Below are 13,880 nucleotides of genomic sequence, written 5' to 3' on the forward strand. Positions count from 1 at the left end.
TGACCACGCCCACTCTGCTGATGACATCACTGGCCACGTCAGTTCTGCCATTGGCGACCCTGAGCCTGCAAATGATGTCACGGATATCACAGGCCACGCCCATCTTGCTGATGACGTCATCAGGCGTGCTGAGGCTGTCGATGATGTCATCGACGATGCTAATGATGTCACTGGCCACACCCCTCTTGTTGATGATGTCATCAGCTGCATCAGCATCACCAGAACTCTCATTGATCATGATGATGATGTCATTGGCCACACCCATCTTGTTGATGACATCGCGATCTTGCCATCGATGATGTCATTGGAGGATCATTGGTTGGGCTGGGAGGGGCCTTGTCCAGTGGGCGTGTCCCAGGTGGGCATGCAAATGAGTGTGTCTCAGGTGGGCGTGTCCAATGGCTGTGTCTGGGGGGCGTGTCCTAGGTGGGTGTGTCCAATAGGTGTGTCCCAGGTGGGCGTGTCCACTTGGTGCATCCCAGCTGGGTGTGTCAGTGGGCGTGCCCAGTGGGCGTGTCAATGGGTGTGTCCAATTAGCATGTCCCAAGGGGGCGTGTCCAGTGGGTGTGGCAATGGCGGTGTCCCAGATGGGCGTGTCAATGGGCGTGTCCAAATGGGCCAAGTGGGCGTGTCCAGTTGGTGCATCCCAGGAGGGCGTGGCAATGGGCTGGTCCAATTGTTGTGTGCCAGGGGGGCGTGTCCAGTGGGTGTGTCCAGGAGGGCGTGTCCTAGGTGCATTCATCCAGCAGGTGTGTCCAGTGGGCGTGTCAATGGGTGTGTCCCAGGAGGCCGTGTCCAAGAGGCATGTCCCAGGTGGGCGTGTCAGTGGGCGTGTCCAACAGGCACAGCCAATTGCGGTGTCCACTGGGCGTGTCAGTGGGCGTGTCCCAGATTTGCATGTCCAATGCGTGTGTCAATGTGTGTGTCAGTGGGCGTGTCTCACGTGGGCGTGTCCAGTACGCAAATCCAGCAGCTGTGTCGCGGGTGGGCGTGTCCGAGGTGGGCGTGGTCACTCCCGAGTCCGCAGCCGCAGGTACCCTCCCCCGCTGGCCAGCGCCAGGGCCCCGCCCACCCCGGCCAGCGCCGGGCAGTGCCCGGGACGGCCCCCAAGGCTGGCCCCGCCCCCTGCGGCCACAAACAGCCCCGCCCCCAGCAGTGACGTCACACCTGTGGGGACATCGGGGTGGGGGGACATCAGGGTGACAATGGGGTGACACACAGGGTGACATCAGGGTGACATCAGGGTGACATCAGGGTGACACTGCTATTGGCCCCGCCCCCTGCGGCCACAAACAGCCCCGCCCCCAGCAGTGACGTCACACCTGTGGGGACATCCGGGGGTGGGGGGGGACATCAGGGTGACAATGGGGGGACACTTGGGAGACATTGGGGGGACATTGGGGAGACACGAGGGAGACAGGGACTCGGGGGGAGCCCCATTTTGGGGTTTTGGGGAGCCCATTTTGGTGTCCCAGGGGTTTTGGGGAGCCCCAGTGAGTTTTGGGAGCCCCCAAAGGTTTTGGGGAGCCCAATTTTGGGGTTTTGGGGAGCCCCATTTTGGGGTCCCAGGGGTTTTGGGGAGCCCCAGTTATTTTGGAGCGCCCCGTTTAGGGGTCTGGGGGTTTTGGGGTGCCCCAGGGGTTTTGGGGTTTGGGGTTTTGGGGTGCCCCATTTTGGGGTCCTGGGATTTTGGGGTGCCCCTTTTTGGGGTCCGGGTGATTTTGGGGTGCCCCTTTTTGGGGTTTTGGGGTTTGGGGATTTTGGGGAGCCCCGTGCAGGGGTTTTGGGGGTGACTGACCTGCCGCGAGCTGGGCAGCGGCCGAGGGCAGGAAGAGGCGCCCGCGGGGCCCCCCCAGCAGCTGCGCGAGGAAGAGGAGGAGGCCGAGGGCCGAGAGCAGCAGCGCCGACACCACCAGGCCCTGAACGCCCCGCAGCAGCGCTGGGGGCACCCCGAAATTAACAACGGCCCCCCCAAATTCACCATCAGCCCCCCAAAAAATCACCACCATCACGGCTGGGGGGAATAGACCCCCAGTGAGACCCCCAAATTAACCAGGGACCCCAAAACCGACCTGGGGCCCCCAAACTTATCGCTGCCCCCCAAAATCCCCAGGACCTCCCAAAATCCCCTCAGGGACCCCCAACTCCCCCCAGAACCCCCCAAACCCCCCCCCAGGACCCCCCAAAATCCCCCCTAGGATCGTCCCCAAAATCACCCCAGGGACCCCCCAGGACTCCCAAAATCCCCCCGGGACCCCCAAAATCCCCCCAGAACCCCCCAAAATCCCCACAGGAACCCCCCAGGCCTACCCAGGACCCCCTCAGGATCCCACCAAGACCCCTCAAGACCCCCCAGGACCCCCCAGAATCTCCCCAGAATCCCCCCCAGGGACCCCCAAAACCCGCCTGGAACCCCTCCAGGACCCCCCCAAAACTCCCCCAGAACCCCTCAAGACCCCCCGAGACCCCTCCAGGAACCCCCAAAATCCACCAGGACTCCCCCAAACCCCCTCAGGACTCCCTGGGGACCCCCGAAACTCCCCTAAGACCCCCCCAAGACCCCCAAAATTCCTGCCAGGACCCCCCCGGGACCCCCACTCACGGCTGAGGCCGAGGCTGCTGCACTCCCAGCCCTGGGATCGGTTTTGGGGGGCGCAGTCGTACCAGAGGTTCAGGGGCTGCGAGTCCGGCAGCACCCACCAGCCCTGGGGGACCCCAAAAATACCCAAAATGTTCTCAAAAATACCCCCAGAACACCCCAAAACACCTCAAAATATCCTCAAAACATCTTGAAAACACGCCTAAAACACCCCAAAAAATCCTCAAAAACAAACATCCCCAAAACACCCCAGAATATCATCAAAACACCCCCAAAACACCCCCAAAAATATCCCCAAAAACATCTCCAAAACACCCCAAAATATCCTCAAAACATCCTCAAAACACCCCCAAGTCCTGAGAGACACCCACCAGCCCTGGGGAACCCCAAAACCACCCCAAAATATCCTCAAAACATCCCCAAGATGCCCTAAAATATCCTCAAAACACCCCAAAAACATCCTCAAAATATCATCAAAACACCGCCAAAATATTCTCAAAACCAAACATCCCCAAAACACCCCAAAACACCCCCAAAACATCCCCAAAACATCCCCAAAACATCCCCAAAACATCCCCAAAACATCCTCAAATCCCGATACAGCACCCAACAGCCCAGGGGGACCCCAAAATACCCCAAAATATCCTCAAAACATCCCCAAAAGAGCCTCAAAACATCCTCAAAACACCCCAAAACCACCCCCAAAACACCCCCAAAAACACCCCAAAGATCCTCAAAACACCCCCAGAACACCCCAAATTCCAAAAGAGCTCCCACCAGCCCTGGGGGACCCCAAAATACCCTCAAAACTTCCTCAAAACACCCCAAAAACATCCACAAACACCCCAAAAGCACCCCCAAATCCTGACACGGCACCCACCGGCCCTGGGGGACCCCAAAACCACCCCAAAAACACCCCCAAAACACCCCAAAACCACCTTAAAACAGCCCAAAAGCACCCCGAAATCCTGAGAGAGCACCCAGCAACTTTGGGGGGCACGGTAGGGACGAGGGACCCCCCAAAACCCACCCTGGGACCCCTCAAACACTTCTGAGACCCCCAAAAAACCCCTGGGACCCCTCAAAATACCCCTGGGACCCCCAAAACCAGCCCTGGGACCCCCAAAACCAGCCCTGGGACCCCCCTGAGACCCCCCCAAAATCGCCCTGGGATCCCCAAAACCACCCCTGGGACCCCCCAAAAACCCCCTGGGACCCCCAAAACCACCCTGAGAGCCCTCCAAACCCCTCTGGGACCCCCCCAAAATCCCCCTGGGACCCCCAAAACCACGCCCTGGGACCCCCCAAAATACCACTTGGACCCCTAAAATATCCCCAGGAGCCCCCCAAAGTACCCCTGGGACCAACCCCTCTGGGACCCCCCCAAAATCGCCCTGGAATCCCGCTGAGACCCCCCAAAACACCCCTGGACCCCCCAAAAGCCACCCTGAGACCCCTCAAATGTCCCCGGGACCTCCCAAAATCCCCCTGGGATCCCCCAAAATCCCCCTGGGATCCCCAAAAACACCCCTGGGACCCCCAAAATTTCCCCGGGACCCCCCAAAATCCCCCTGGGACCCCCCAAAATCCCCCTGGGGGTCCCCCCGGGGGTCCCACCTTGTCCAGGGTGGCGATGAAGAAGAGGAGGAGGATGAGGAGATGGAGGGCGGTGACGGCGGCCGGCAGGAGATGCATGGTGGGGCTGGGAATGGGGGTGCAGGGGGGGGGTCAGGGCACCCCAACCCCCCCCCCCCCCCACCAAAACCCCAAAACCTCCAAAAATCCCCCCCAAAGTCCCTCAGAGCCCTCAAAATCCCCCCCTGAGCCCCCTGAGCCCCTTCAGAACTCCCCCCAAATCCCCCTGAACCCTCTTGGAGCCCCCCAAAATCCTCCCCGGACCCCCCCAAATCACCCTCAGAGCCCCCCGAAACCCACTCAGAGAGCCCAAATCCCCTCAAACTCCCCCAAATCCCCCCCAGACCCACCCCTAGAACCCCCTCTCAAACTCCCCCAAATCCCCCCTCAAACTCCCCCAAATCCCCCCTGGACCCCCCCCTAGAACCCCCCAAATCTCCCCCAATTCCCCTCCAATCCCCCCCAAATCCCGCCCCAAACCCCCAAAATCTCTTAAAACTCCCCCAAATCCCCCTCAAACCCACCCAGAGACCCCCAAATCCCACCCCAGACTTCCCCAAGGCCCTTTAGACCCCCCCAAGTCCTCCCCAAAGTCCCTCAGAGACCCCCCAAATCCCCCCCAAGTTTCCCCCGAGACCCCCCCAAATCCCCCTCAAACTCCCTTAGAACTCCCCCAAATCTCCCCCAGTACCTCTCCAATCCCCCCCGAATGCCCCAAAATCCCTTAAAACTCCCCCAAATCCCCCTCAGACCCCCCCAAATCCCCCCCAATCCCCCCCAATCCCCCCCACCCACTCTCGGTCCCGCAGCTCCGCTCGTTCCGTTACGGGCTGGGCGTGGCCTCGCCAATCCCGGCCACGCCCCAAACTGACCACACCCACTCCATGGCCACGCCCACAAAGGGTCACACCCATCCCTGGCCACGCCCAGACCCGCAGTCCCCCCCGCCCCCAAATCCCGGCTTCTGATTGGTTGTTGATTTCAGGGCCGGCGTCGGATTGGCTGAAAAGTTCGGCGGCCTCTGATTGGTTGGGGTTTTTGTTTTTGGTTTCCCCGCCTCTCGCGGCGCGCTGCGCTGTGATTGGTCAAGAAGGAGAGGGGCGGGGTTTAGTGGTAAAATAACGACCTCTGATTGGCTGTCGGCGCTGCGGCCGCGCCCTGATTGTGATTGGCTGCAAGCCCGAGCCCCACCCAGCCTGTGATTGGTCGATTCGCGCTGAGGTAGCGATTACACTGAATCACGTGACCGCTGTGACCACGCCCCGGTTTTTTTCCAGCGTCACGCGGTCTCCATGGCAACGGCGATGGGGAGTCACGTGACAGCGGTGAGAGCGGGGAGGGGAAATTTGGGGGGTCCTGGGGGGGGGGTTGGGGGGGGATTTAGGGGCGGGGACGGAATTTGGGGGGCGGGGTTGGAATTTGGGGGTCTGGGACGGGATTTAGGGGGCCGGGATGGGATTTGGGGGGGATTGGGGGGATTTGGGGGGGACTTGGGGGCTTGGATGGAATTTGGGGCGATTTGGGGGGTCTGCAACGGAATTTGGGGGGACTGGGGGGAACTGGGATGGGATTTGGGGGGCTCAGATGGAATTTAGAGGGTTGGGATGTGATTTGGGGGGGACTGGAGGGTCTGGGATGGAATTTGGGGGGGTCTTAGAGGGTCTGGGATGGAATTTGGGGGGCCGGGATGGATTTTGGGGTCCTGGAGGGGTTGGAATGGAATTTGGGGGTCCTGGACGGGATTCGGGGATCTGGGCTGGGATTTGGGGTGGGTCTGGGGGTCTCGGAGCGTCCGTCGGGGGGTTCTGGGCGGGGGGGGGGGGATTTAGGGGTAATTTTGGGTGCTGGTGACGTCATTTAGGGGGAGGGGTCGAGGGGGTTGTCCCCTCGTTGCCACCAACAAAGCGGCGCCAGCCCCGACAGACAGACACGGGGACAGACGGACGGACGGACACGGGGACGGACACGGGGACAGACGGACGGACAGACGGACAGACGCTGGCGCTGTCGCTGGGGCTGGGGGGGGGTCCCGGGGCCCTCGATGGGGGTCTCAGCGCCCCCCCCGCCCCCCCAGAGATGGACAGGGCGGAGCTGCTGCAGGGGGAGCTGCAGAGGGTGAGGAGGGGGCTGAGAGAGACCCCCGGGACTGGGGAGGGGGCTCGGGGCCATGGCTGGGGGTCCCTGACCCATTTGAGGGGTCCCTGACTGGTTCTGGGGGGTCCCACAGGCAGCAGCATCAGTTTTGGGGGTGTCCCTGGGGGTCTCTCACCCATTTTAGGGGGAGGGGTCCCAAGGCAGGGGCCGTTCTGGGGGGTCCCTGGGGGTCCCTGTCCCATTTTGGGGGTGTCCCTGTCCCATTTTGGGGGTGTCCCTGGGGGTCTCTCACCCATTTTGAGGGGGTCCCAAGGCAGGGGCCGTTTTGGGGGTGTCCCTGGGGGTCCTGCCCCATTTTGGGGGGGTCTCACATGCATTTTGGGGGTGTCTTGGGGGTCTCACAGGCAGGGGCCATTTTAGGGGTGTCCCTGGGTGTCCCTGGGGGTCTCTCACCCATTTTGGGGGGCGTCCCAAGGCAGGGGCCGTTTTGGGGGTGTCCCTGGGGGTCCTGCCCCATTTTGGGGGGGTCTCTCACCCATTTTGGGGGTGTCCTGGGGGTCTCACAGGCAGGGGCCGTTTTGGGGGTGTCCCTGGGGGTCCTGCCCCATTTTGGGGGGGTCTCACATGCATTTTGGGGGTGTCCTGGGGGTCTCACAGGCAGGGGCCATTTTGGGGGCGTCCCTGGGGGTCCTGCCCCGCCTGCGCCGGGAGCTCGAGGGGCTGCGGGGGGAGCGGCGGCGGCTGCGGCGCCTCCTGAGGCGGCGGCTCCAGGTGAGACCCCTCCCCAAAAACCCCTGCGACCCCCCAGAAACTGCCCTGAACCCCCCAAAATCCCCCCTGAAACTCCCAAAAACTGCCCTGAACCCCCCAAAAAAAACCCACAAAACTTCACTGCCCCCCCCCCAAAATTCCTCCTGACCCCCCCCAAATCCCTCTGACCCCCCCCCAAAAACCCCCTGAACCCCCCAAAACTCCTCAGAGCCCCCCAAAAATCCCTCCTGATCCCCCTCGAATCTCTCCTGAGCCACCCCAAATCCCCCTGACCCCCCTAAATCTGTCCTGACCCCCCCAAAATCCCTCTGGACCCCCCAAAACCCCTCCTTAGCAACCCAAAACCTCCCTGACCCCCCCAAAACCCCCCCAAAAATCCCCCAACCCCCCAAAATCCCCCTGACCCCCCCAAGATCACCCTGAGCCCCCCAAAACACCCCCAAACCCCCCCAGAATCTCTCCAGACCCCCCCAAGATCCCCCTGAGCCCCCCCAAATTTCCTTGGTGCCCCCCAGTTCAGGCCAGGGGTGACAGAGAGCTCTGATTGGCCGGAGAAGGATCCCAGAGGGCTCTGATTGGCTGGGGAATGGATGCCAGGGGGATGGAGGACTCTGATTGGCTGGGGAGTGGATCCTGCTTGATGGACGGCTCTGATTGGTTGGGGAAGAATCTCAGAGAAAGAGAAAGCTCTGATTGGCTGGTGAATGGATCCTGGCATCAGAGAGAGCTCTGATTGGCTGGGGAATGGATCCCGGGGTGACAGAGAGCTCTGATTGGCTGGGGAATGGAGCCCAGGCTCACAGAGGGCTCTGATTGGCTGGGGAATGAATCCCAGGGTGACAGAGAGCTCCGATTGGCTGTGGAATGGATCCTGGTGTGATGGAGGGCTCTGATTGGCTGGGAAATGGATCATGGGGCAACAGAGGGCTCTGATTGGCTGGGGAATGGATCCCAGGCTCACAGAGGGCTCTGATTGGCTGGGGAATGGATCATGGGGCAACAGAGGGCTCTGATTGGCTGGGAAATGGATCACGGGGCAACAAAGGGCTCTCATTGGCCGCAGGAGCTGGAGGACACCCAGCGGCAGATCGAGGCCGAGCTGGAGCGAGCGGCGACCGCCAAGAGTGACGGGTGGGGACCCCAAAAACCCCAAAACCTCCCTGGAACCCCCCAAAACGCCCCTAGGACCCCAAATCCCAACACCCCCAAATCCCCCTGACCTCCCCAAGACACCCCAAAACCCCCCAGAACCCCTAAAACCCCCCAAATCCTCTTTAATACCCCTAAAAAACCTGACACCCCCAAATCTCAACACACCCAAACCCCCCCCTGGAACCCCCCAAAAATCCCCCAAAACCCCCCCTGGTACCCCTAAACCTGACACCCCAAAACCCTCCCGAACCCCAAAACCCCCCTGGAACCCCCAAAAATCCCCCAAAACCCCCCTGGAACTCCCTCAAATCCCCCCTGACACCCCAAAACCCCCCAAAAATCCCTGGAACCCCCCAAAACCCCTGGTACCCCTAAACCTGACACCCCAAAACCCCCCTGGGACCCCCAAATCCCCCCTGAGACCCCAAATCCCTCAAACCCCCCCCCCCCAAAAAACCCCTGGAACCCCCAAACCCCTTGGTACCCCTAAACCTGACACCCCAAAACCCCCCTGGGATCCCCAAATCCCCCCCGACACCCCAAACCCCCCCCCCAAAAAAACCCCCCTGGAACTCCCCCAAACCCCCCTAAACCCCCCCTGAACACCCCCAAATTCCCAGAGCACCCCAAAATCCCGGCTCCCCCCCTGAGCCCAATGTCCCCCCGGTGTCCCCCAGGGTCCCGCGGGTGTCCCGGGGGTCCCGGGGGGGGTCCCGGGGGGCTCCGGACGACGCCGAGCGGGAGCGGGAGCGGGGGCGGCTCCGGGAGCGGCAGCGGCGCCTGCGGAGCTTCCTGGGCAGCAAAGGGAGAGCGAGGGGGAGAGAGAGAGCCGGTACTGGGGAAACTGGGGAAACTGGGAAACTGGGAATGCGGAAACTGGGAATGGGAACTGGGAATGGGGACTGGGAATGGGGACTGGGAGCACTGGGAATGGGGACTGGGAACTGGAGGCGCCTGCGGAGCTTCCTGGGCAGCAAAGGGAGAGCGAGGGGGAGAGAGAGAGCCGGTACTGGGGAAACTGGGGAAACTGGGGAAACTGGGAACGGGGACTGGGGGAACTGGGAATGCGGAAACTGGGAACGGGAACTGGGAACGGGAACTGGAATGGGAACTGGGAGCACTGGGAATGGGGACTGGGAATGGGGACTGGGGAACTGGGAACGGGGACTGGGGGAACTGGGAACTGGGAGCACTGGGAATGGGGACTGGGAATGGGGACTGGGGGAACTGGGAACGGGGACTGGGGGAACTGGGAATGGGAACTGGGAGCACTGGGAATGGGGACTGGGAACTGGAGGCGCCTGCGGAGCTTCCTGGGCAGCAAAGGGAGAGCGAGGGAGAGAGCTGGTACTGGGGAACTGGGAACGGGAACTGGGGAAACTGGGAACGGGAACTGGGAACGGGAACTGGGAACGGGAACTGGGAACTGGGGAAACTGGGAATGGGTACTGGGAACGGGAACTGGGAATGGGAACTGGGAACGGGAACTGGGGAAACTGGGGGAACTGGGAATGGGAACCGGGAACGGGAACTGGGAATGGGAACTGGGGAAACTGGGAATGGGGACTGGGATTGGGAACTGGGAGGGACTGGGAGGGACTGGGAACACTGGGATTGGGGATTGGGAACTAGGGGAAATTGGGGGGACTGGGAGGGAACGGGAGGGACTGGGATTGGGAACTGGGATTGGGAACTTGGGTGCCCAAGTTCCCAAGTCTTGGGTGCCCCCCCAGACCACTGGATCTCTTGGGGAGGATTTTGGGGGTCCCTGGATATTTTGGGGAGGATTTTGGGGGTCCCTGTATCTCTTGGGGATGATTTTGGGGTGCCCAGGGATCTCTTGGGGAGGATTTTGGGGGTCCATGGATGTCCCCCTCCCCCCAGTCCGGCCCCCCCTGAAGCCCCGAGCCCCCCCTGAAGCCCCCGAGGACCCCCCCGAGGGGATGGAGCCCCCCAAAAATGAGGAGGAGGAGGAGGAGGAAGAGGCCTGGATGGACGGTGAGGGGGGACAGGGGGATTTTGGGGGGCTCTGAGGGGTCCCAGGGGAATTTGGGGGGAGTCTGAGGGGTCCCATGGTGGATTTGGGGGTTCAGGGAAGGTTCCCATGGTGGATTTTTGGGGTTCCCCCATCAATTTTGGGGTTCCCCCGTTGGTTTTTTTTGGGGTGCAGGGGACGCCCAGAGCTTCTCTCAGTTCCTGCTGCTGACGGAGCAGCACCGGGAGCTGCAGCAGCACGTGGGGCAGGTGGGACCCCAAAATCACCCCAAAACCCCCCAAAAACCCTTCCCAGCACCCCAAAACCCCCCCAGGGACCCCCAAATCACCCCAAAAACCCCCAAAAGTACCTCAAAACCCCCTTCCCAGCACCCCAAAACCCCACAAATCCTCCCCAAAATCACCCCAAAACCCCCAAAATCCCTCAAAACCCCTTCCCAGCACCCCAAAACCCCACAAATCCTCCCCAAAACCTCTCCCAACACCCCAAAATCCACCCAAAACTCCCTCCCAGCACCCCAAAATCCCTCCAGACACCTCAAAACCATCCTCAAAAGCCCTCCCAGTACCCCAAAAACCCCTAAATCCCCCTCTCAATACCCCAAAATTCCCCCAAACTCCCCTCCCAGCACCCCAAACCCCCCCAAAAACCTCCAAAAATCCCCTAAAACCCCCTCCCAGCCCCCCAAAACAACCCCAAATCCCCCAAATCCCCTTCCCAACACTCCAAAACCCCGTCCCAGCACCCCAAAACCCCCCAAAATCCCCCAAATCCCTTCCCAGCACCCCAAAACTCCTTCTCAGCCCCCTAAAACACCCCAAAACCCCTCCTAGCCCCCCAAACCCCCTCAAAACCCCCTCCCAGCACCCCAAAATCCCCCAAACCCCCTCAAATCCTCCCCAAACCCCCTCCCAACACTCCAAACACCCCAAATTCCCCCCAAAACTTCTTCCCAGGCCCCCCAAAACCCCCCCAAATCTCCCCCAAAACCTCTCCCAGCACCCCAAGTCCCCCAGAGATCCCCCCCAAACCCTTCCCAGCAGCCTCAAAATCCCCAAAACCCCCTCAAAATCCCTCCCAGCACCTCAAAACACCCCAAAACCCCTTCCCAACACCCCCCAAGACCCCCAAACCCCCTCAAAACCCCCTCCCAGCACCCCCAAAAATCCCCAAAACCCCCTAAAAATCCCTCAAAACCCCTTCCCAGCACCCCCAAGACCCCCAAAATCCCTCCCAACACCCCAAAAACCGCTCCCAGCACTCCAAACACCCCAAAGTCCCCCAAAACTCCTTCCCAGCCCCCCAAAATCCCCCTCCCAACACCCCAAAACTCCTTCTCAGCCCCCTGAAACACCCCAGAGTCCCCCCAAAACCCCTCCAAACACCCCAAAATCCCCCCCAAATCCCCCTCCAGACCCTCCAAATCCCCCAAAATCCCCCTCCCAATCCCCCCAAAATCCCCTCAAAACCCCCAAAATCCCCTCCCAATCCCCCCAAATCCCCCCAAAATCCCCCAAAATCCCCTCAAAATCCCCTCAAAACCCCCCAAATCCCCCCTCCCAATCCCCCCAAAATCCCCCCAAATCCCCCTCAAAACCCCTCAAAACCCCCCAAAATCCCCTAAAATCCCTCTCAAAACCCCCCCAAATCTCCCCAAAATCCCCCCAAATCCCCCCAAAACGCCCCAAAATCCCCCCAAATCCCCCAAACCCCCTCCCCAGCTCCGGGCCGCGGTGGCGGCGGCCGAGACCCCCGAGGAGGAGCCGGGGGGACCCCCGGGGGACCCCGAAATGGAGACCCGGGAGCTGCGGGAGCGGGAGAGGAGGGGCAGGGAGGAGCTGCAGCACCTGAGGGCAGGTAACAGGGCTGGGGGGCAAATCTGGGGGCTGGGGGGCAAATTTGGGGTTTGGGGGGGCAGTTTGGGGAGGTTGTGGGGTTAATTTGGGGTCCTGAGGGGGTTTGGGGGGGTTATGGGGGGGTTATTTGGGCTCTGGGGGGCAAATTTGGGGTTTGGGGGTGAAATTTGGGGTTTGGGGGGGGGCAGTTCTGGGGTCCGGGAGGGTAATTTGGGGTGCTGGGGGGTAATTCTGGGGGGGTTATGGGGGGTTTATTTGGGGTCTGGGGGTGGGATTTTGGGGTCCTGAGGGGCAGTTTGGGGTCCTGAGGGGTATTTGGGGGCAGTTATGGGGGGTAATTCAGGTCCTGGAGGGGCAATTTGGGGTATGGAGGGGTAGTTTGGGGGCAGTTATGGGGGGTAATTCGGTGTCTGGGGGGGTAATTTAGGGTCTGGGGGTAATTTGGGGTCCTGGGGGGTAATTTTGGGGGAGTTATGGGGTTAATTTGGGGTCCTGAGGGGTTTTTGGGGGGGTTATGGGGGGTTTATTTGGGGTCTGGGGGGAGTAATTTGGTGTCCTGGGGGGCAATTTGGGATCTGGGGGGGGGTAATTTGGGGGCTGGAGGGGCAGTTTGGGGTCTCGGGGGGTAATTTGGGGTCTGAGCGTAGAATTTGGGGGGTGTTATGGGGGGCTTATTTGGGGTCTGAGAGGGGGAAATTTGGGGTCCTGAGAGGCCATTTGGGGTCTGGGGGTGGAACTTGGGGTCATTTGCGGGCTGGGGGAGGAAATTTGGGGTCTGGGGGGGTAAATTTGGGGGGGAGGGGGTTGTGGGGTTAATTTGGGGTCCTGAGGGCGTTTTGGGGGGGTTATGGGGGGTTTATTTGGGGTCTGGGGGGGAAATTTGGGGGTTGTGGGTGGAATTTTGGGGCTGGATGGGGCAGTTTGGGGTCTGGGATGGGGAAATTTGGGGTCCTGAGGGGGTTTTGGGGGGATTTATTTGGGGTCTGGGGTGGAATTTGGGGTCCTGAGAGGCCATTTGGGGTCTGGGGGTGGAACTTGGGGGGGTTATTGGGGTTTTTTTGGGGTCCTGAAGGGTATTTTGGGGGTCCTGGGGGGTTTTGGGGGGTCCTATGGGGTTTTCTGTGGGGTCCAGAGAGGTTTTTGAGGGGCTTATGGGAAGATTTTGGGGGGTCCTAGGGGGGTTTTTGGGGGGTTATGGGAGGTTTTGGGGGGGTCCTGGGGGGCTCCTGGAGGATTTTTGGGGTCCTGAGGGGTTTTTGGGGGGTCCTGATGGGTTTTTTGGGGGGGGGGGGGGGTTTGGGGGTCCTGAGGGAGTTTATGGGATTTTTTTGGGGGGGTCCTGAGGAGTTTTTGGGGGGGTCATCGAGTTTTTTGGGGGTCCTGAAGGGTATTTTGGGGGGGGTTGGGGGTGGTTTTGGGCTCCTGGAGGATTTTTGGGGGGTCCTGAGGGGTTTTTGGGGTGGTTTTTGGGGGGTCCGGGGGTATAATTTAGGGGGGGGGGGGTTATTGGGGTTCAGTGAGCACCCCCAGATTTTGGGGTCCCCTCTGATTTCGGGGGTCCCCCCCAGGTCTGTCGGAGCTGCTGGCCCAGCTGGAGGAGGCACAGGGGGACCCCGACCCCCCCCAGGATTGGGGGGGACCCCTCCCAGGATTGGGGGGACCCCCGGGATTGGGGTGACCCCCAAAATTCGGGGGACCCCCTGTGGGAGCAGCTGCGGCGCCTGGAAATGGGGGTGACCCGGCTGCTGCTGCGGGGGGGGGCACCCCAAAACCCGGT

The 13,880-nt window shown here is 61.2% G+C and overlaps 1 protein-coding gene across 1 annotated transcript; it reads right to left on the reverse strand.

Moving 5' to 3' along the window:
• Positions 1-1,009: 1,009 nt before the first annotated feature.
• On the reverse strand, positions 1,010-5,065 carry LOC131570367 (epithelial membrane protein 3-like). The gene is made up of 5 exons (XM_058822718.1): positions 5,030-5,065; positions 4,217-4,301; positions 2,603-2,705; positions 1,799-1,939; positions 1,010-1,167 (listed from the first exon to the last, which is right to left on the reverse strand). Exons 2-5 carry the CDS (start codon positions 4,292-4,294, stop codon positions 1,010-1,012), a joined length of 480 nt encoding a protein of 159 aa, XP_058678701.1. The 5' UTR covers positions 4,295-4,301; positions 5,030-5,065.
• Positions 5,066-13,880: the final 8,815 nt, after the last annotated feature.

This window comes from Ammospiza caudacuta, chromosome 34, assembly GCF_027887145.1.
Source record: "Ammospiza caudacuta isolate bAmmCau1 chromosome 34, bAmmCau1.pri, whole genome shotgun sequence".
In the NCBI taxonomy this organism is placed as follows: Eukaryota; Metazoa; Chordata; class Aves; order Passeriformes; family Passerellidae; genus Ammospiza; species Ammospiza caudacuta.